At 51.0% G+C, this 22,461-nt stretch overlaps 5 protein-coding genes across 5 annotated transcripts; 2 read left to right on the forward strand and 3 right to left on the reverse strand.

Moving 5' to 3' along the window:
- Nucleotides 1-791: 791 nt before the first annotated feature.
- BO72DRAFT_503714 (AP-1 complex subunit gamma) lies at nt 792-3,818 on the reverse strand (the record flags this gene model as incomplete). The annotated part of the gene is made up of 5 exons (XM_040949128.1): nt 792-1,094; nt 1,152-3,264; nt 3,318-3,506; nt 3,571-3,694; nt 3,809-3,818. 5 exons carry the CDS (start codon nt 3,816-3,818, stop codon nt 999-1,001), a joined length of 2,532 nt encoding a protein of 843 aa, XP_040795313.1. The 3' UTR covers nt 792-998.
- A 1,141-nt stretch (nt 3,819-4,959) lies between these two features.
- BO72DRAFT_463918 (putative sterol o-acyltransferase (APE2)) lies at nt 4,960-6,923 on the forward strand (the record flags this gene model as incomplete). The annotated part of the gene is made up of 6 exons (XM_040946616.1): nt 4,960-5,078; nt 5,147-5,590; nt 5,654-6,358; nt 6,457-6,712; nt 6,791-6,832; nt 6,897-6,923. The coding sequence occupies 6 exons, from the start codon at nt 4,960-4,962 to the stop codon at nt 6,921-6,923; spliced, it is 1,593 nt and encodes a 530-aa protein (XP_040795314.1).
- An 878-nt stretch (nt 6,924-7,801) lies between these two features.
- BO72DRAFT_18394 (putative nucleotide-sugar transporter) lies at nt 7,802-9,410 on the reverse strand. The gene is made up of 2 exons (XM_040939483.1): nt 8,286-9,410; nt 7,802-8,227 (listed from the first exon to the last, which is right to left on the reverse strand). Exons 1-2 carry the CDS (start codon nt 9,152-9,154, stop codon nt 7,954-7,956), a joined length of 1,143 nt encoding a protein of 380 aa, XP_040795315.1. The 5' UTR covers nt 9,155-9,410; the 3' UTR covers nt 7,802-7,953.
- A 927-nt stretch (nt 9,411-10,337) lies between these two features.
- On the reverse strand, nt 10,338-15,612 carry BO72DRAFT_18525 (uncharacterized protein). Its single transcript, XM_040939494.1, has 4 exons — nt 14,981-15,612; nt 14,766-14,868; nt 11,914-14,712; nt 10,338-11,858 (listed from the first exon to the last, which is right to left on the reverse strand). The coding sequence occupies exons 1-4, from the start codon at nt 15,142-15,144 to the stop codon at nt 10,431-10,433; spliced, it is 4,494 nt and encodes a 1,497-aa protein (XP_040795316.1). The 5' UTR covers nt 15,145-15,612; the 3' UTR covers nt 10,338-10,430.
- Nucleotides 15,613-19,536: 3,924 nt separating this feature from the next.
- Nucleotides 19,537-22,201, forward strand: BO72DRAFT_453784 (LMBR1 domain-containing protein). The gene is made up of 2 exons (XM_040946063.1): nt 19,537-20,285; nt 20,376-22,201. Exons 1-2 carry the CDS (start codon nt 19,984-19,986, stop codon nt 22,111-22,113), a joined length of 2,040 nt encoding a protein of 679 aa, XP_040795317.1. The 5' UTR covers nt 19,537-19,983; the 3' UTR covers nt 22,114-22,201.
- The last annotated feature ends 260 nt before the right edge of the window (nt 22,202-22,461 follow it).

A 22,461-nucleotide genomic window follows, 5' to 3' on the forward strand; every position in this document is an offset into this window, starting at 1 on the left:
CCCCCCCGGCAAGCTAGCCAGCGAAGCCCAGCCCACTCACCAGGTAGTAAATCACTTAGAGTTCAGCCTGTCTACTACATACATATCATAGTGAGTTGGGCCACCACCACCACTCAGGCTCAAGTACCGAGTTTAAAAACCCAACACAACCCCACACATATCCACCTATGGAACCCCACACACAGTAATGGTTCGAACCCCTCTGTCTGTCTTTGGAACAGGGAAGCAGCCCTCTGTTCATTACTGAGTGGGGGTTTTGAAGCAGTATCGCCAAACTATTATAGTCTAGCGACTGGAAGGGCCATGATTCAACCTTGTTGTTTTGCATTTCCAGTTGGTCAAAAAAAGCCTGCTCGTAATAATGGAGATGCGCATCGCCCATGTACACAGTCCATCAAGCATTTACATGGAATTTGAAATAGGACAGAAGACGAAGGAGAGTGCAAAAAAAGAAAGCTTGGGGATAGTCAACATGGAGAAAAAAAAGGAACTACACTTTGTGACAGCACACAGCCATGACCACACGGAGATACCGGGGAGCCGGATAAAACCAGAATATCAGATTCGAAACTAAGCGGGTATGTAGATTCTGCAGATGTGCATGCATGGAATGTAACAGACTTGGAAGGATGATGATGTGTGTGTGGTTCTTAGAAAAGAAGGGGTTGAGGGAGGACATATTGGCTTGTTGTTTTGGTTAGATCACACAGCTTTCTCATTCCGTGTCTGACGTCGGTCGCTGCTGGCTTTGGGCGGCTGAGTGTGATAGAAGAGGGCGACTGTGCTACATTTTGAGGCTGAGGAACGAAATTCGCTCAGGTGGAACATGGAGTATGAATTGTGGCAGTATCGTCTAGGCTAGAATGGATGATCGAGGGCGAGGGATGATAAAGTGGGATGTCAGATGAATGGGCGGAAGGTAGATAGATTAGGTCACGCGGCCTGCGTCCAGGCGGGCAATGAGTGGGATATGATATCAGTCAAGTCGTCCGTCGGCCTCATGGCTCGGTCCAGTCAACCTGATCCGTCACAGGGTCTGAACCATCCTTGGCATATGTGATCCGCAGACGTAGGCGAAGTTTAGGTGGGAGGGCCTGTGGCAAACATTAATATACGTGCAAGGAATATTGCAGGATAGTGGAAGGACTTACCCCGGCCAGGCCTGCTACTTTGAGCATCTGAATCCCCTCGTCACCAGCCTCCAAATCTGCCTTGCTGATCGCATTCAGCTGCAGACGCTGACTCTTGGGAACAGCAGCTTGCAATCCTACATTGGAGAATTGGCCAAAGTTTCCGACGTTACGGAACCGCGCCTGGATTTGCGCGTTGCCGTTGCTGGCACGTTGAACTTGAAGCGTGAGTGTCAAGTCATTCTTGTTGTATGCTGTGTGTACCGGAGCCAAAGGTGCAGGGCTTGGAGCTGGCGACGCAGCAGCTCCAACGCCTCCTAGAAGATCCAGACCGGAGGATGCGGACTGCGATACGTTGGGAGAAGGCGTAGTGCCATTGGAGTCGAAGAGACCCATGATCGCGCTAGTGTTGACGGATCCAGCCGGCTTTTGCGCAGGTTGAGGAGATGGTGATGACAGGCCTGAATCGCCACCGAGGATATCTGCCAGAAGGTCGGCTGTGTTCTGAGAGCCGTTGGTGGTTGGGCTAGTTGCTGGAGCATCGCCACCCATGAGATCGAGCAGCATATCCTGCTCCGCCTGCTTGACCGGCTTCTTAGACTTATCCTTCAACAGTTTGCTCTGGCGTTTCTTGGTCGGAGCACCGAAGACTCTTTGCTCTTCCCGGATCTCCGGGGGAGGCATACGTTCCAGAACACCACGGCGGACCTGATCATACCCAAACAGATTAGTGTACTCGACAGCCCGCTGTTGAATCTCGACACTCAGGTCAGCGGTCCGGCTGCTAAGGAAGCGACGGAGACGCTCAATCTCAGCGGGATCGGACATGCGCACGGTTAGCTTCATCGAAGCCGTGGTGATGTATTCGATTACGGTCTGAGTAGCATATGTGCTGTTCAGAATGTTGTTGAAGAGATCGACAATGTCACTCTCCTTGACCTCCTTAACCAGTTCCTCTTCCTCATATTGGCCACCACGCAGTAGATTGTCGCCGTATTCACCGATGACCCAGGTGGCGGCAAGGGTGAGACCCTCCTGTGAGATGTCCTCCTTCAGGGCTAGATAGAGTTTCTGCACCGAATAGGTCTGCAAGTCAGGAGTGGTAGCGATGAGGCGGACAAAGGAGGACAAAATCTGCTCCTTCACATATGCACCAGCAAGTTTGAGCACACGAAGGATGGTGTCAACGTGCCAGCGCTTGTTGGGAGCATAGCGGTCGGCAGCAATGCCAATTTGCGTCGTCATCGCAGGCTTGAATTCGTTGTCGGCGACTTCCAGGAACGCAAGCAATTCCCGAACAAGCACACGGACGTTGCTCTCGTTAATGAGCATAAAACTCAAGTCCAGAGCTCGTCTCCGAATACTGATATCTGGGTCGCGGAGGCATTCCAAGATGGTGTTGCGGTGTCGCTGCACGGCATTGGGCTCGATGGCGACGACCTTATTTAGCGTGTTGAGAGCGACATAACGGATGTTGTTATCCTTGTTTGTAAGGAATTTTCCGAGAATGTTGACACCCAGGACCCTGAGACCTGAGTCTGCCTCGATATCAAGAATAGTGAGGACAGCCTCGTAGAGAATGGCATTACCGACATTTTTGGTCGAATCGGTGTTGGTAGCCACCTGCGCCAGAATGTCGTTGATTGACTCGCTCGTTGCCGCATCGCCTCTCCCCAGTACCCTAAGCAAGCGTAGAATCTTGACCTGGAGGAAAGGATCCGTGATACCCGAGACGTCATGTTCCGGAGCATATCCTGAACTTGTCAGTCCTTTCAGGGCACGCACAAGTCCACCCGCGAGAGGCCTGAACATCTCAATGACTCCTTCTTGGCCCTCCTCGGCCTCCTCGGCCTCACACATATCAATTGCCAAGGTCAAACCACATAGCAGAACACCGTGGTTCCGATCCGACAGCAAATTCTTGGCTTTTTCTAGGAAATGTTCCTGTAGGTCAGGAACCTTGCGGCAAACGCGCATGGCGCACAGCGCTGCCTTTCGCCGAATATAAGGGTTCGCGGTGGACATCAGGGCTTCGACTTCGGGGAACAGGTCTCGAGACATTTCGACAGATGCGATGTTTCCCAGGGCACAAAGTGCCAGGCCCACGATATATTGGTTGGAGTGATTAAGGTCACTACCAGACGACGTCAGCAGGGGGTCACTGGTGGTACTGGAATAGTCACTCACTTCTTCAAAGAGTTCGTTACCAGCGTCAATACTTCTTGGTTCTCGTCTAGCAATAGCATAGTGCCCAGGTATCCCAGCCGCTTGTCTGCGAAGCGGTGGGAAGCCAGCAGCTTCAAGCACTCGATCTGGCCGAAGTGTGTCCGTTCACCCAAGGTAAACAGATACAGAAGCTTGGCCACATTATTTCTCCTGTCCACAAGTATAAGAACCCTGCTTAGCGGCAAAGATGGGAGTGAAAGATTGCATTGCTGACCGAACGTTTGAATCGTGGCTCTCTTCTCTGAAGGACGCACGGATGGCCGCACTCTCCTTTTGGATCACTGCTCGTTCGTCGGCGATTGTCTTGGCCGACCGGACATTTCGAATGAATTGCTTAACTATGATATCAGGGCGACAAGGAATAGGTTGTTAGTGAATGATGAGTCAAAGCGTGGGCCAGACAATAAGGTAGGGTTGTCGATGGAGGGGGGGGGGGGGTTTCCTTCACATACGGGATGCCATGGCGGGCACAAGGACCCCTTACGGGGAAATGCAATAGAAAGGCGGGGGGAGGTCGCCCGGACAGAAGAGAACCGGAGAGGGTGAGAGAAAGAGCGAAGAAGCCAGTCTGCGCAATCTCAAGAGAGGTGAGGAGAGAGGAAAATGGAAATGATCCTGGTGGGGGGGAGACAGTGAAACTGGAGATTGCAGCAACAATAACTGATAAAGATCGGGCCAGCAGACCAGGTTGGTTCAAGACAGTTTCCAGCTGGGTTGAGCGGTTGAGCCTCGCCCGCTCCTGCGACTTGGCCGCCTTGGCACTCCCCGTCTATGTTGGGTCTAGCGTGCCTCCTTCCCGCCTGCTATCACGTGCTACAGACCATTGGAGCCTTACTTATCAGGCCATGATATTTCTGCCTTCTGCCTCACTGCGTACTCGTATTACGTACTTGGTACGGAGTATTGTACAGGCAGATTCTTACATCATCGATCATAACTTCACTCGTTCACTCGGTCACTCGGACAGGCACAAAACAACCCCGAACTGCACGGAAGATGCGGAGACTCGGCCCAACCGCGCTTCCGATGACGTCCTTGCAATCCAACCTTGAACACTCTCGCAACAGTACCGATTTCCCCGAGTCTTTCCCCCTGCAGCCGCTTCAGGTATGACATTAAGCAACTTTCCAAGATGCTGCGCTAGTCATCTACAGTACACTCTACTGCAGGAGGTGCATGCTGATGATCGCTCTTCCGCCTCCTGAAGGCTTTTAAGGCTTTAAAACATACTCCGGATCCGCGCCTCAATGTCCGACCTTTCTATACTTAACCCCTGGAATACCTTTCGTATTCGTTTTGGTCGGTTGGTCCCTGCACGAACCAGATTTAAGGTGTGTGTGTGTCTCTCTCTGTCTGACTGTGCTCGAAGTATAGGATCCACATAAGAGACCGCATCACATCCCCTCCCCCCTCCCCCTTCTGGATTTCTCTACTTGTCGCATGCCCCGTTGCATGCGTGGCAAAAAGAACAGATCAACCTACGTACAGCATTGTCTCATATATCAATTGCATTACTCCCCTTTTTCCATTCATTCTTCACTTGGTTCGATGTGACACTGTCTTGTTTCCCCTTTCCTCCATCCCCTTATCCGATTAGGCCAACATGTCTTCTGCCATTCAACAAGTGAATGGCTCCCCGCTATTACGGCCGCGTGTCATTGCCATGAAGAAGTCGACGACGGATCCTACGTCTGTTCCTCCTTTGGAAAGCTTAGAGTCAAGGTAGGCAGCTAGCGACCAACCCCAACAGTCGCCAACAAATTCGAAGACTGACAATCTTTACTTTTTAGCGGCCATTCGACACCTGTCCCTGAAGATGCCCCGCCTTCCCTCCATTCGATTTCCACCGCCAGGAAACAAGCTCGAGCACGCACACGAATCTTCTATACCATTGACTATGTGCCCCGAGTGTCCCATTTCGACCCGAGAAGCGACTACCGCAATTTTCGCGGTTTCTATACCCTGTTTTGGATCGCATTGTTTATCATGGTGGTTACCACAGCGCTTCGCAATATCAAGGATACTGGGTCCCCTTTCAGAGTGAGAGTTTGGAATCTGTTGTCGGCAAACGTGTGGTCCATGGGCGTCAGCGACCTGGCTATGGTCGTGAGTAGCGCTGCGGTGCTACCCCTCCATCGCACAATCAGGGCTCGTGGTGGTGTTTGGCGCTGGAAAGGAGGGGGCATGGCCATGCAAAGTATTTTCGAAGCGGCCTGGGCCTGCCTATGGATCAAGTAGGTTGTGACAGCTATACTATTCCTGGGGTCGTGATTCCTTGAGCTAACCATGAGGTGCAGTTGGCCCTTTATGATGCGCTGGACCTGGACAGCGCAAGTATTCTTCACCCTCCATACGTTGACTATCCTGATGAAAGTACACTCATATGCCTTTTACAATGGTCATCTCAGCGAGACTGAGCGTCGTTTGTCCTCGCTTGATAAGCCCGGCTCTGTGTCCTTGGAAGCTCCGGTGCCGTATCCGGATGCCTTCCCTCGTCGGCACGCTGCCACCCGGCGCCATAGTCAACACGCACGATCCGAATCGATAGCCGAGTTGCGCGAGGACCTAGCCACGGAGCTGACCTCGCCGATGGGCAATGTGACATATCCTCAGAACCTGACGGTCACCAACTATGTGGATTTCATCTTCTGTCCCACTTTGTGCTACGAGTTGGAATACCCTCGGAACAGTGACCGGGATTGGATCGAGATCGGCCTGAAAACCCTCGCGATCTTTGGATGCATCTTCCTTCTGACGTTGACCAGCGAGGAGTTCATTGTACCTGTCTTGAGCGAGGCCAACATCCAGCTCCACACCGTGTCAAGCATGACTGAAAAGGCCCTGATCATGGCGGAGACCATCAGCATGCTTCTCTTTCCTTTCCTGATCACCTTCCTGCTTGTCTTTCTCGTCATCTTCGAATATGTGCTGGGCGCTTTCGCAGAGCTGACTTGTTTTGCCGACCGTCATTTCTACTCGGATTGGTGGAACTCATGTGATTGGTACGTCTGCTGCACACGGACACCTTTGGTGGCTTTTATGGAGGCTACTAATGATGTGGGTTGACATGAGCTGACGAAAACGTTTCTACCTTATTCAGGTTGGAATTCTCCAGGGAATGGAACATCCCCGTACACCACTTTCTCCGGCGCCATGTCTACTTCCCCTCTCTCTCCCACTTCTCCAAACCAGTCGCCATGTTCATCACCTTCCTCGTCAGCGCCATCGCTCACGAACTGGTCATGAGCTGTATTACTAAAAAGCTTCGTGGCTACGGCTTCCTCGCCATGATGCTCCAGCTGCCCATCGTTGCGGTCCAGCAGTCCAAGTACATAAAGGGGAAGACCATTCTCAACGTACGTGCATCCATGATACTTCAAACCACTCCCGAATATAGAAAGCATGGAACTAAAACTAATCTCTCCCTCCATCAGAACGCCTTCTTCTGGCTATCGATGATTCTCGGGCTATCCATGGTGAGTACTACCACTTAATGTTGGTGTCCCCAGACCCTCGACTGACACTTAACCTCCCATCCAGATGTGCGCACTCTACGTTCTCGTCTGAACTCATGCCATCCTTCACGAACCAACAAACACTCAGATAGACAATCTTACTCGCCCCGTATATATACATACCATCTACAAAGCTAGGGTTGGCGCTATTACCATCGCCCCCACACCCCTGCAACCAACCACATATACCATCAATTCTTGAAGCATATTTCTCTTCTTCTGTGTGTTATCATCATCCCTTATATATGTCCTGATAGTTGTCATCACTGCATGAATGGACCCCTCCTTCTCAGCACGTCCTCACATTTCTTTTTTTCTTTTCCAATGCAATCTACTGCTTGTACAGCATCGATTCTGCTGCTTTTATACAACACGCCGACTTTCAGATTTTGCCTGCTCATGCCCATCTTATGAGTCCGAGTTCCGAGGGAGAATATAGAACAGAAGACTGGATCTAAAGAACGGTATTCGTGGATAAGGGATCTTTGTCCAGTACAGCGTGATAGAGGAGGGGGTTATGGATCATAAATGCTATAGAGACGGCTCTCAAAGATAAATATTCGCCCGATCGGGTTAAATATGGGCCCAGGCCACATTTGCGGCATTGGCATATATTTCCACCATAACAGCTAGAATGCAATACAAAGAACCAATGGAAGAGACTGAACAACCATGATCGATATCTTATTTCCATTCTGCTGCATCGACGGCGCCATCTTCTATACCAAAATCTTGCCAAATAGTCGAACAACAAACAAAAACTCAGTTCCGTGACCATGATAACGCCTGGAAAACAAAGACTGACAAAAGCTGGAATGGTGAAACGCGACGGAAAGACACTCACTCGGCCAATCGGAGACCCGCCGTTCCACAAATGATGCAATAAGACGGGGTTTCCTGGCCGATCCCCGAATGGAACGTGTAAAAAGTCGATAACCTCTAAAATCCCGACAGTAACAGAGTGTAGCTAGACAAGGCGATCAACACCGTCTTAGCCAGCCCAAGGGAGCCAAGTTGAGATATCATGTTGTGAGACAAAACGGTCAGAATCCAACTATGCGTTTTGTGCACTGTCCCCACTTCTAGATATGCTCGATGGGCTCCTCGGGAAGAAGAATAACTCTTTCGCGGCGATCACGAGGAAGACAAGCCTTGAGTGGGGGCTGGATAATATCGTTGAAAAGGAAGGTTCCGTAGACGAGCAGAGCAAAGCCGGCCACTTGGAGCCATTTGAAAGTTTCCCAGCCCAGGGCTAGAGAGACAAGCCAAATGAAAAGGGTGCGGCACGTGTCGATAGTACTACGCGATGTAGCCGAAACGGTGTGAGTAACAGAAAGCCCAAAGAAATTGAAGCCGCTGGAGCAGAAAAACTTAGTACCAACAAGATCGAAACTGTTTAGTCATGATAACTTACCCAATGCTGATCATGATCAGAAAGCTGGAGATGGCGATTGGCCGGTTGTGGAGAATTTGACGCCAGCCTTCCTTTGCGTCAAAGTAGCCATAGCGACCTGCCTCGGTCCGTCCGACAGCCAGATACATGATGATCGAGCCGATGACAGTCACACTGAACCCGAAGATACCCTCCCAGCCAACGACCTGAAGAGGATCCATGGCGTAATGTTCCAGGATCCATTCCTCGAGCACAAACTGCGAAGCGGTGAAGATCTGCGCTGCGGCAATGAGAAGAACACCGATCAGTGTTTGCACGGCTTCTGGAGTTCGTGCAGTGGTCTGCACTTCTCGGAGAGCATGTGTGACGGCCGCTGCTGCATTCTCCGGGGCAGATTCATGGCCCTGACTGAACATGGCGCCTGCAAGGCCAACCAGCGCAACGCCAAGAACGACCACAAACAGTGCAGCCCAGTGGTAGATGTGAAGTTTGCGGTGGAGAAAGATCACACTAAAGAGACCAACAAAGAGGACGAGGGCCCCCCGGGTCATTTGGTAAATACTAGCGGCGACGAACAGCAGCCCGACGTTCATCAAAGTAGTACCCGCAATGTCACAGCATGCCGGTGCTGCAAGGAGGAAGATCCTCCATCCTTGGAGACGAATGCGCCCATCAGGTGATTCATCGGGCTTGGTGGAATCACGAAGATATTCGGGGCCCCGAATCGTATAGTCTTCCTCTTCTTCGTCAAGCCCATCATCATTGTGGACGGGATGATAGCCACCTGCCAGCAGAGGGGAGGAGTTGCTGGACAAGCGAGGAGCGATGTAGCGCTGGTAGAGATATGAAAATAACACGACAAGCCAGCTGCCCATCTCGCCGATGAACATTTGAATGCTATCATTATTGAGATGATATAAGCATTGTATAACTAATTGGTATAGAAAGAGAGAGCGAGGGGAGAGATAGCATACGTCTGGATCACCGGTTGCTCGAAGGTGTGACGATACTTGGGGTCCGGAGAGTCACAATTGCGAACACATTGCATATCCTATCAGCAGCCATTGTCAGTCATGTTTCGAAAAAGGCAAGATAATCAGAGAAGCGTCAAACCTGATACTTGTTGAGGATTGTATTGCAAACCCCAGTCACGAGCATCATCGTGACCAGGAAGGGGACGGTGGCTTTGCTCGCCATGATTGCTGTTTGTTGGAAGCTAACAACAAATGAAAACGAGCTTTGCGATGTATACAGATAAAGCTCGCAGAGAACGGGTCCAATTTATGGGGGGAATGGTTTAATGTTTATCCAAGGAAGCGCGATAGAGAGACCCGGCCAAGGAGCGCAAGAGGCCAGTCGCAAATTCTGTGATAGAGAACAGAGAGAAGAAAGTGGGATAAGTCTATTCTATTGATGACCCATCATGGAAGAAGATGAGTTTGGGGGAGGTGGTTGGTTGTTGGTTGTTAGTGGTGGGGAATATCACGGAACAAAGACGGGGGAGGATGGATGAGGGAGGAGGAGGAGGCGGCGGAGGAGAAGGTAAATGACGGTGGATCGACCTAAAGTTAGCTTATCGGAACGGCAGCTGATCTCAAATGTAGAGAGTGAGTGGGGACAAGCCAGCCATCACGGGATCCTTACTTAATCATCCTCTCTCCGCTTAACTATCTATCCATTGTTCCATTGTATCGATTGTATCCACACTACTACACCTAACAAGGTCCCCATTCACATCACGAATCCAATTCCTGGCTTGTTCAATGGATCTTTCTCTATTATCTATGTCTACAGAAGTGTGGAAGTTCGTAAAGGCTGTTCCGACTCGAGGTCGGATCCAATAATTGAGTAATAGCCCTAGAAATGCTGCTAATCTCATGAACTCCCAACTCAAAAGACACTTCGCTGTCTGCCAGGGCCACAAAAAAAACAAAAAAAAAGAGGCTCTTGTTTTTCCTCCTTTAGCTCCTTGCAACGCCATGGCTAAGAATGAAATGATAGCAAAGTGTAGAATGAAGACCCAGGCAATCACTCCTGTGTCCCCCGGTTAATATACATCCGGCCTGCAATCAATTATGCCAGCAGAAACATAGAATCCACCACGCCATTCACCAGCTCCAAAATCATAAACAGCGCTCATGAGATAACAGAAAAACATGGACTAGATCACATGGCAATGATTGCAATTCCACTGTCGTCAACATTCATGCCCGTGTCTTTGCGATCAATCATCTCCCAATCAATGTCGTCCCATGAGTCGTTCATCAGAAGACCGTCCTCAAACCGGCCCGGGAGGTTGATCCAATCCACCGGTATCCAATTCTCATCCGCCATTTCTCCGGGTTTGACATTGACCTCGACACTCTTTGGTAGCTCGTTGTCCTTAGGGGTCTGGGTGATAAGACCGGTCTCGATTGAATCCGGAGTGTCCTCGGATTGTGAATTGGTAAACATTTCGGGGTTGAGAAACTCGTCCATCGCTCCAAAGCCCAGGCCCGCATCATCCCCGAGATCCAAGAATGTGTCCTGGATCGCTTCGAGGGAAATGGCACTGTTTGCCCACGGGTCGGCCGTCACCACGTCCATTGACGGTGGTGCGTGTTCCAGGGGCTTGGTCGCTTCTTTCTTATCGTCCTTGCTGGTTGTCGGCTTAAGAGGAGATGACGTAGGCACTTTGGCTGAAGAAGTACGAGGAGTTAGTTGCAGATTCGAGGCCGGGGAACTAGGCTTGGGTCCCAATTGACTGGGAGCATGGCCCATGGGAGTCGCACCCCCAGGAGCTGGCGTACCTCCAAGCTTGGTATCGTGTTTCGCTGGAGATGATGCTGGGCCAAGCTTGCCAGGGGCCTGTGAGGTGTCCTTACTGCTTTGTAATCCTCCTTGCTCTTCCTCTTTGACAAGGTTGGTGCGGAAACTCTCCAGGGCAAACTCCAGCGGGTTTTCGATTGGCTCTTCGATCTTGTGGCATTCTTCGACGTGACTGTCAAGCGCGCTCTGAGTGGCGAAACCATGATAATGGTTCTGACATTCGGGGACACTGCACTTGAAAGCGCCGCTGAAAGCTGCACCAGCCAGCTTTACCTCTGCGCCTGTTTGCTTGTTTGCTTGAGCCTTGGGCACGGAAGTTCCAAGCACGGGGGTAGCACCGGCATGAGACTGCTTTCGCTTCTTCGGAGGGGGCAGCTTCAACTGCTCGGGAGGTATACTACCTGGTCCATATGCGTGTGGAACACCCTGAGGCGATGGCGCGCCAAAAGGCGCCTGCGGAATGCCGGGAGGTCCCGATGCGGTTTGGCTGGAGGCTCGACGAGCACGTTGAAGAGCCTCTTCCTGTTGCTGTAATTGGTGCAAGTTCGTCGCGTTCAGAGCGGGCATGTTGTTTGGGATGCTGGCCGGTGGCATAGATGCACCCTGTGGGGCACTGGGTCGCTGACCAGGTGCCTGGCTTTGCTGCTGGTTGACTCGAGCGATCATATGATGGAACAGCTTTTTGATATAGTTAGTGGTTCCTGCGAGGTACTCGGGCGTGATCGTGTACTGGTCAGCAAGTGCCCAATCAGATCCGGTTTTGAATTGTCTCATCAATTGTATCCGCTGGAGAAGCCATTAGCTAAATGCAGGCGCGGGTTGAAAGGAGACGAGGGCTTACCATCGCAAGTAAACTGCGGACATTTCGCTCCTGGCCGGGTATCTTTGCTATAAATTGAACAAGCGCATCCATCCTACCTAAATAGTCTGTCGAGTCACGCAGCTGCTGAGACATGCTTGCCTTCTGCTCCGGTGTGATTGTAACAGGCTCAGCAGGCGGCGCAGTCTTAGCAATCTCGTCGTACATCATTCGGATCCTTTCTGGTAGGTTGTTCCATGCATCTTCAGCGGAAATCCTACTGATGGATCCACGGCCTTGTGCTTGTTGCCTCCGCAAATGTAGCTCCAGCTGGGCACGTTGCTGAGGCGTCATAGCCGCCAGCTGTTCGCGGGTGAAGAACATGTTGGGCCTGTTGGGAACGGGGACGGGTCCTCCTTGTGAAGCGACAGGTTGAGTCGACTTTTGGATGGGCGTGGTTTGAGCTTCCGTAGGCTCCTCATTTGGAAGCTTCCTCTTGGGTGCCTGCTTAGTGACGGACGCTTTGTTTCCTTTTCCGGCAACTGTAGCCTGAGCCTTTGCCGTCCCATTTTGCGGACCCTGCTGCGATGTAGACTGTGGAGCTTGGGACTCTAGCTTGACTTGAGGAACTGTGGGAGGAACAGTGACAGGAGGCTGCGAAGTTGTCTGAGGCTGTTGACCCTGTTGACCCTGTTGAGCAGCCAAGGCACGAGCTTGCGCTGCTTGTATCTGCTTCTGTCTGTTCCGGTGAAGCAGATCACGGAGCTGTTCGTCACTCAGACTCTGAACTTGTGGACCAAGGCGCTGCCTGGCCAACTGAATATCTTGTGGAGTGATCGGACGTATGGCAGGCATATTGATGGATGGTTGCTGCTGACCGGATGCGAATTGATTATTCATGAAGGGTTGCGATTGTCCCTGGAATTGTGTTGGCATCCAAGGGCCTTGACCGTTCTGTTCCGCGCCACGGCCGCCTTCTTTCGATTGGGCAAGAATCTGGGCAAGATGCAGTTTCTGCAAAGCCATTAATTTTTGTATGTCTACGCCTCCAAGTAGTTGTGGGTTCGAAGCCGCCAGTTGTTTCAGTTGACCCCATGTTTTAATATGTTTCGGGACAGGCGACGAGATGTTCGGGTTGTTGTTCAGAATCGCTGGGGGGAAATGCAAGCGGTCCATTTCCTTGACTTGGTCAGGGGACATTTCAATGCCTCCGCCATGTTGGCGAAGAAGCTGCAACTTGTACATATCATGTTGGCGCTGTTGCTGTTGCTGTTGTTGTCGCTGCTGAACCGACATCTGTTGTCCAGGCAGCATCTGGCCGTTCATGCTCGCAATGTGCTGTTGCAAATTGAGAGGTGCTCGCATGTTCTGCCCGTTGCCAATCTGGCCGGGCAACATCTGCTGGCCTTGGCCTTGCTGTGGGAAGTTTTGCTGCATCTGGATGGACTGTTGTTGATTTGCCCGTAACAGAGCCTGGTTGTTCGCCAGCCGGCGCTGCTGGAAAAAGAGATTCAACTGTTCATTGCTCATTTGGCTCAGTTGCTCTTGAAGTTGTGGAGGCAGCCCGGGTGGTATTTGAGGCCGTTGCATCGATGGCTGTCCGCCCATGGACTGGACATTAGCCTGCTGCTGCCCCATGCCAGGAGCGCGAGACGGAGGCCGAACCTGTGCAGCAACCTGCGCGGGAGACATTTGACCGGGGGCCATAGGACGGTTCAGCATGGGCATTGCGGGACTTTGTTGCGTCATTTGGTGTTGCATCTGGGACCCGGCTTGTCCATTTTGAGTCATTGCGATCTGCGCTCTTTGCGCTGCCTGAACGCGTGCTGCCTGTTGGGCTTGGGTCTCGTTTTGTAGTTGCGATGTTTGTTGAGATCTACCTTGCGAAACATTCTGTGCGCCCTGTGGATGCTGCGCAAGAAATTGAGGGCTGATACCGGATTGTGCGTTTTGGTTGAGCTGAGGGCCCATCTGGAACATATTCGATGCCGTCTGATTAATCGGCAAGGAACTAGCTGGCACCACAAGCTGGCCCGCTTCCTGAGACCGCAACCCATCCGCCTGTTGCCCTTGAATGTTGTCGACACTACCGATGAACGATGGCTCCGGGTTCTGTTGATTTCCCATGGGGTATGCGGAGTTGCGTTGTAGGTTCATCATGTTTGTTAACATTTGTCGCTGCTGTGGGTTCATCGTTTCTGCCAGCATTGCAGCCCCGTTAGGGTCGACGCCATTACCATGAGCACGAGCCATCTCCATTCGGTTTCGCTTGAACCGTCTAAGCTGGGTCAGAGCCTGCGAGCGGAAGAAGTAAGTCAACGGGTCCATATTCTTCTTTGATAGGTATTGGCGCTGCTCTGGCGACATATTCTGCAAATTCAACTTGATCTTCTCCAAATCTTCCTGGGGAGTTTTTGAAATGATTTGGCTTGCAACTCGACAGACTTGCTCATATTCTTGAGCGGAAAGAGTTTGGAGTTCGTCGTTGTATGGAAATCCAACGCCGGGTCTTTGCTGAGCTCTTTGCTGCATGATGTTCTGCTGTTGCTGTTGCTGCTGTTGCGGCTGCTGTTGCTGTTGCGGCTGTTGGGGTTGTGGACGATGTTGCATTCCATTTTGCTGACCCATGTCCCCAAGACCCATTGACATCTGTTGTTGCCCTGGCATCGGAGACGCCTGCATGGGGTGGTTCATTTGTGCAGGAAATCCTGCCTGACCAACACCAGTCATCCCCGCTGTTGGACCTTGGGGCATCATTCCGTTCTGCATTACAGCAGCTTGTCGTGCGCGAGTGTCGCGGATATGAACAAGCTTCTCGTTACAGTTCCTCTCGTATTCGATCTAGAAGTGTTAGGCTGGTGTAGCAATGGGGTTGCGAACGCAGGAATGCACACCTTTTCTCTTGCGTCTTTGAAGGCTTTCTGTTCGAAAGCCAATGCCGCATGAGCGGCACTTTGCGTGTCGATGCGGGGTGTTATGAGACGGAGTGATGTAATCCTGGCGTGGAAATTGTTAGGTTGACAAAGCTACGCCTAGTCGAACTGGTTACACGAATCTCAAGCCACAGGAAGCGGTCAAGAGCACGTGTATGGACACAACGGCCACTTACATCTGATAGACCTTCATTGCCCGATCTCTGACCGGTACTTCCGCTCGCCATCCTGAATACTGACCCTGGGCCTGCAGAGCCTGCGCGACCTGAGACAAGATTATCGAATTGTTGTTACCGCCATTCATACCTCCGCCCACGTTGGGGAGGTTTGCCGGATTCATGTCAACAACCCCCTCAATGGGGATCGAGGAGCAGTCCGCGCAAGCCTTCCTTTGACGTCAGCATTCGCTGGCCCGAATGCCAAGCGTTACACTTTGCGATAGAATCTTCGTGACTGAGGAAGACTTGATCGCACTCCAGATATCTCTATCTCGGTAAGAAGCTGGCTTGTGGGGTTCCACCGCAAGAGAGGCTTGAATAGTCGAGAGCGATGTTGAGAGAGGCGGTTGGCGGTCCGAATGTGGTCGCGATAGGGACGAGGTCGGCAGCGATATGAGCTTCGCTGTTTATTCCGGGAGATTTGATTGAAACGAAAGAAGACGAACGACAGAAATCAGGTCGTGGGATGCAAGTGAAACACGCAGGACCAACACAGCAAGGGAAAACAAGGCGTTCGGGCACCAGTGGTGAGTTGAGGTGGTGTTGTTGGCAGGCGCCCGGGAAGTGGCTTGGAGGGGGGTTGAGGGCGGGCTAGGCAGGATTACACTGGATGTATGTTGGATCAGGGACAGGGATGTTTAATGTATTGCACCGCTTAGTTCGCAAGATCGTTCGGGGTGACAAGGTATGGAGCTTCCCGGAGTCACGAGAGATGATAGAGATAAGGAAGAAAACAAGTCGAAGTGGGAAGCCTAGGTGCAAGGGTAGCACATGTCAGTGAATGTTGGTAGAAGAAGAGGCACGCCCCGAAAGCACATTTCGCAGTCAGGAGAGAAAAGCGAGCATTCACTCGTCGAGGAATCCCGGTGTTTTGGTTAGGCAATGGATGCAGAAATGCGCAAAAAAGCCGAACGGTCGGCAGAAGAGGGCGCTAGGATGAACTGAGCAGTAAGAGGGGATCTTCAACTCACCCGATAATAGCTCCTCCGATCTGGCGGAGAAGATTCGAGGTTGGCTAGAAGTGTATGGAATGAAGAGGGGAAGGTGGAAGGAACGAAATGCGAGAGAGAAACAGAGAAACAGAAAGAGAATGGGGTCAGAAGGAGAGGGAGGGAGAAGGAGAAAGAGAGTCAAAATGCGGCGATCGATCACGAAACGAGGAAACAGAGTCTAGGTGGGTTGGGTGGGTAGGTAGGCAAATTGGGGGGGGGGGACCCTACCAAGAAGAGAAAAGCTGGGCAGGAAAAGGGAAACAAGAAAATCAAAACGGATAAATGGCCGTAGTAGACCCCCAATATATGGGCTAAGGAACAAAGGGGAGAGGGCAGAGAAGTTGAAGATCTCGTGCACAGGAAGAGAGAGAGAGAGGGAGAGAGGGAGGGAGAGAGGAGAAAGAGAGCAAGAGAAAGAGAAAGAGAAAGAGAGAAGGTGGTGGTAATGGTCGTGGAGGAGCAGGAGGTGGTGGTGGTGGTGTAGAAAAGAGAGGGAGACTCTTTGAGGTCAGTCAATCAGTCAATCAGTCTGTCAGTCAGTCATCATTTTAGTTTAGCAGGTACTCCGTACTGTACGTAGTATTAAGGTAGTTCGAGTTTATTACTACTAAGGTAAAAGAAAGGTACACCTTAGCAGTTTAGTCTAACGGAAGTCAAGTTGGGTGGTGGTAAGTTAATAGTAGTTGTGGAAAGTGGGTTGGGTGGCCGTGGATGATGGCAGTGATGGCCGTGATGGTAATCCACCTAAAACCATTGAGGAATTATGAATACTCGAGTGGTAGTTAAGGTAGTTAGTGTTAGTTAGTGGCCTGAGGCGCCAGATGCAGACCGATGAGTGGTTCTGGTGGGCGATTAACGCTACTACTCGGTAGGTACAGTACCTTACCTACCTTAGTACCCCCCCTCTAGACCCGTCCCCGTGCCCAGGACCACTTAGGGATCTGCCCGTTGGTCCTGCTCATCATCAGCTTCTTGGTACTGTACTAAAATTCTACACTACGATGTGAGAACAGTACCGTAGGTAATATGGAAGGAGACTAGGGAAAACCTGGGAAACCTGAACTTTACCCAGCCGCCAACTGACAACTCGACGGATCGCTCGATTATTATTTGAGCGCCTGTTGGCCACTTTCCCCCCCCCCTTTCAATGTCATTGATTCGGGTTATAAGTGAATCTACTGTACTGTACATCATACTGTGTATATGATTTTTATATACATAACATGACTACTCTGGCAGTGCATTTGTACTTCAGATCAAGATTGTCTGATCATCTCCAATCCGTATCACTCACCTATCTCTCTCTCTCTTAACCTTATGTACAGTACTCATATGAGGGGATCGCCCTTAGGAACTGACGGGGAGCCAACCGATGGAGACCCAAAATTAAAAAAGAAAGCGGGCCATCCTCTTTTTTTCCGCTTTCTGGTCCGTCCCCATCACCGGAAATCCCTGGTAACTAATTGGTCTCGACGGGTGACTGGCTCTGGAAAAGACGCAAGGTCTTCCAGGCCAAGAAATGTTAGTTTCGCAGCCAGTCAATCAGTCAGTCTTTCCTGCTTTCCTCCACTACCTCCCTCGTACTTTGTATGTTTTCTTTTGCCTCTTTGCTTCTTTGCTTCGTTGCGTCTTTTGCTTCCTTGAATTGTATTTTCTCTTTCCTTGCCTCGGAATCAAGTTTTACCATCAGTCCAATCACTAGTAACTCTAATTGACGTGACCAATGGTGGATATCGCTCCCGCCTACCTACTTGATGACTGGATTTAGTGTTGTGGTTCAGGAGCCTGGAGATCTATGCTGTAGCAATCAGTTAGCGGGCTGGGATGATAATAAGGATGGGTAGGTATCACCAAGGCACGCACACATTAGTCACCACCGATCATAGTGAATGCCACCACCATTTGACTGGAGTTGTGGTCCGTCTTCCATGCAAGATGGCGGTATCCGAGGACCTCGTAGCTACAGCTGTATGTACCTACGGTCAGACTTGCTGGTTACGGCACATTAGTACTACCACAACAATCCTCCGTGGTGCGGCCAGGTGGTACAGACTACCCTACCACCTACTGGCAGGCATCGACTCAGTCTTGGCGATATCAGGTCGGTAAGATTAGACTTGGATCGCATTACACGAGTACAGTTACTTGAGATTAAATGGAGGCCGTGAACCATACTGGTCTCCACTGATCGACCAATGAAGGGTTCTGTATCTGCGGTGCTTTAGCTTTGGGGGAACTGGAAAGGTCTTCGAGTTGTCCGCAAGGGCAGCTCACAGCAACTAAATTGGTTCAGTGGCCAGGCGTGAACTTGACCCAAATAACTCGACCACACATTCATTCTCTCCGCCTGGATTTTCCCCAGGCACAGTCCGGTAGAATGGACATGGACCACGGAATTGTGGTTCGTACTGTACTAAATTGAGTTGCTGGCCCAGCAGCAGGAATTGTAAAAGGTTCGTACTGGAGGTCTACACCACTAATCCGTCAATACTTCATGGCTCCCTCAGAATGAGATCGGTACACTAGTTCACTAGTGTCACTGGCCTTGACAGAACAGACTATTCCTGATTTGAAAACGTACCAAAGCGGCCTGCAGTGAAGGTGCTACAAATCACACACCTATCGCCCAGAATGAAAGATGTTTGGAAGATACTGGTATACAACCACAGTATGAATATGGCGAAAACACTTTCGGTTGTTGACCATCTTGTTCCATGGGTGCATGATTCCTATTTGCAAAATTCCTTCTCAGCCCGATCTACGGAGTAGTCAACGTGAAGTCCGATCAACATGGCCCTGGAACATGTCTATCGATGGGTCGCTCCCGAGAAAAGCTTGGGGGTGCCTCATGCCAATCTACGGAAAGTCCTACCGGCACATCCGGGGTTGGGCGTGATACTCACCCGTCAAGATCATGCATATGATACCGTTTTCAACGACAAAGAGAATCAGACAGCGAGAATATGCAACCAACACAACCCTTGATCAGGGCATTGAAATGGTGTCTCATTGTTGATTGGTATGCGAAGCTTGTATGATTCTTCTTTGGTAAAAACCTCCAGTGCATCTTCGGATTGATATACAGGACTTGGAGGTCTTGCGAAGAGTATAGCGGGCAGCGCGCCATCCGAGCAGACATGACTACCGGTAGGGTCGAGGGCGTGCATGACTGAAGTCGCATCATATTCTTTGATATGCTGTCCCAACAGTCCAGACTAATCTTACATTCCAAAACCAGGCTAGCATCGGCGATGGAAGGGGAATATATGAGTATATTTATACTTAGTAGGGTTGAGGTCCAAATGCGGTGTGGTTCAGAGTCCCAACTTGAAAAGGGCCGTGGAGAAGTGTGGAATCATTTGAGATGAGAAAAGGAATCTACTGAGTAGTGCCGGCAATGGCGACTCCGCTGTTACTTTTTACGGAAACAGACACGTCAGGCACCATCACGTGATCTGGCTGCTGTCGTCACCGGCCCCCGGGCTGGAAGCCGCCCTTGAATTATCATCGACCATCAATGAACTTTTGGGAAATGAGCTGATCCATTCAGCAGATCTCGTTTCAAGTCTCGGCCGCATTTGCGATCCATAGTACGGAGTAACTACTGAGTACTTAGACTACTGTACGTACGTACGTACTTACTCATAGTACTCCGTAACTACGGGCAGTTTCTACTTCTTCCCTTCCTGGTCACTTTTGCTTCTTCTATTTCTTCCCAATTCTCTCCATCCCTCCTTCCCTTACTCCTTCCTCTCTCCCCCCTCGTTTATACTCATACTCATTCTCATCCACGTCGCACTCTTGTGTTTCTACCCCTCGATTCTCGATCGCTAGTCTCTTTTAAGCTCACCTGCAATGCTTTATTGATTGATCGTCCTCTCCTCCCGAGACCCTGCTCTACTTGCCTTTTTACCCTCCGCCGGATGTACTGACATCCCCTCCCCCCCTCTCCTCCCCCCAATCATCGCCATGGTTCTCGCCACGCCTGTGCCCGTAGGGTCTAGTGTTTTCTTCTCGCTGGCCCTTCTCACAATCTCTATCCTTGTTTTACTTCTTCTCCGGCGCTTTCTCACTTTGCGCGCAACCCCGGCTTATCTTTCCATTCCCGTCTTTCTTGCGCTCGCGCTTCCTGCCAGTGTAGTTCTGTTGGTTCCTATCGACCTGGCGTCAAGTTCGCGTGATGGATCAGGTCCCGCAGCCATCTGGCTTCCTGACCGCCTACTTCTAGTCTCGTGGCGCATCACCTATTGGCTGATATTTGTACTGACATGGTACGTATAAGTCGTGTCGTTTGTCAGCCAATTTTGGCTGTTCTGAACTAATATAATGGAGATGCTGATCGGACTTTTCCCTCCTTACAGGGCTATCCTCCCGCTTCTCGGAGAATATATAGATTCTGGATATCGTGAACCGAAGGCTCGTATTCAGTACTCTATCCGGTCGAATGCGCGCTATCAACTCATCGTGCTGTGCTGTGCGATCGTTGGATTGGTCTACATCTCCATCCAGAATGGGTTCGAATTTACTTCAATCAAGGCGCTCGTTATGGCTCTTGCTTACGTCTGGGGTCTCGTACTGGCGATCTACCTAATGGGCCATGGTCTCGTCTCGATCCCTCGCACACTATTCCGCAACGCCGATGTCAGCGGCAGACTCCGGAGAATTCACGCCCATGCCCCTCGGTTGCACGACCGCTTAATGGATGCAATCAATGATTTGGAGAGTCTCGAGAGTCAGGTCTCTCAACTGCAGCGCCGGAAAACAGGGACCGCCCTCGACTTTCAGGATTGGATTGACGAGCTGGCAGAGACTTGCAGTCCTTCTGAACCACGATCAACGTTGCTGGACCATGCAGATGGATCTGAAACAATCCCCGCCGTCATTACCGAACGCTATTTGGCAGATTTGACAAGACGTCTTCAGCGTGCTCGGCATCAAAAGGCTCGTTTCATCGACGAGTGGGACCGTCTGGTGCTGTCCGCTGCTGATATGCAAGCCATTATCAATTCGTCCGCATCCAGGAAATTGGAGTTTACTCCGTCACCTTATCGCTCCTCATGGTTGTCGAATGCGAAGGTTCTGAGCCCATACATGCGTTACCAGCTCTATGTGCGCGTGATCCCGAACCTTCGACTTGGACTAGGTGCTCTCTTCACTGCCGCATCCGCTTGCATTGTCTGGTCCGAAGTGATCAAATCTATGGCGCCTCGGCTGTCGGTAGTGACCCTTTCCATTGTATCCTATCATCAGGATCCTGCGCCAGTGAACTTTGGTCGTCAAGTTATTGCTTCTGCTTGGTTGCTGTACATGTGCTCCGCAGCCTTGGTGGGCGTGAACGACGCCAAAGTGTGGGGCAATCGTGCCTTGGTCCGTCGGAACACGTATGGGGAGAGCGCATGTTGGTACGCTGGGCTTGTAGCCCGGCTGACTGTACCCATCGCCTACAACTTCCTCACCTTTTTGCCGGTTAGTGCGCGACAGAGCACCGTCTTTTACAAATTCCTGGGGCGGTTAATCGACCTTACACCGCTTGGTAAAGGGTTTGACTACTTTTTCCCGGTCTTCATTTTGCTGCCCATCTGTGCCACTCTCTTTAATCTATATGGTCGAGTGCAAAACATTTGCAGCTGGGGACTTTTGGAGGAAGATGATGATGACCTAGAAAACAATCCCGGTGGCTACGGACTGGGAGGTTGGCGTGAAGGGCGTGACCTCATTGAGCGAGAACTGAACGGCCTCGGCTCATTGGGGCTTTCAGCCCGTAGTAGTCGGTCGCCCCGCCCTTCGAGTCGGGTTGACGAGGAGGTTCCTGCATTCATTTCCTCGCGAACACCCCTAGTTGAGGGTTCCCGGGCACCTCGAGCACCTCGCAGCACTCTCGGGACCTCTGCCTTGGTCGAGGAAGAAGAGGAAGAGAACTTTTTCCAGTCATTCGCGCACCGCATGAAGAACACTCTCGAAACAGCCAGCAAGCCACAGTGGTTGCAGGGTGACTCCTTCCGCCTTCCACGGTGGATGGGAAATGAAGGTAACGATGGCAGCAGTGGTCTCGCGAGATGGTTTGGTGGCCGGCCTGCACCTGGCGGGGTCAGACTTTGAAGACATCTTGAGTACGTTCTTCCGCCAGTGAGGAATTGTAATGTAATTATGTAAGATTATAACTGTATATAATATAATTTTTTCCATTGTGAGAACAATGACTTATTGCAGAACAGTAAATCTCCCAGTAACTAGTGGATACAATGATGTCAGTCAACGCAGAGAAAACAGCAACTAGCCCCAATTCCAGCTTCTGCCTAGCACAATTCGGGGGTACCTGGAATTCCATGTATGGATAGGTCGGCCAGCCTTGCAAGAGCACCGGAGAGCACCGGAGGTGACAAAACCATTGTGGCCCCTGAGGCCACTTACTTCTCGGATAGGCTGTGTAATGTTGCTCCGCTCTTC

Source organism: Aspergillus fijiensis, assembly GCF_003184825.1.
Source record: "Aspergillus fijiensis CBS 313.89 unplaced genomic scaffold BO72scaffold_106, whole genome shotgun sequence".
Lineage (NCBI taxonomy): Eukaryota > Fungi > Ascomycota > Eurotiomycetes > Eurotiales > Aspergillaceae > Aspergillus > Aspergillus fijiensis.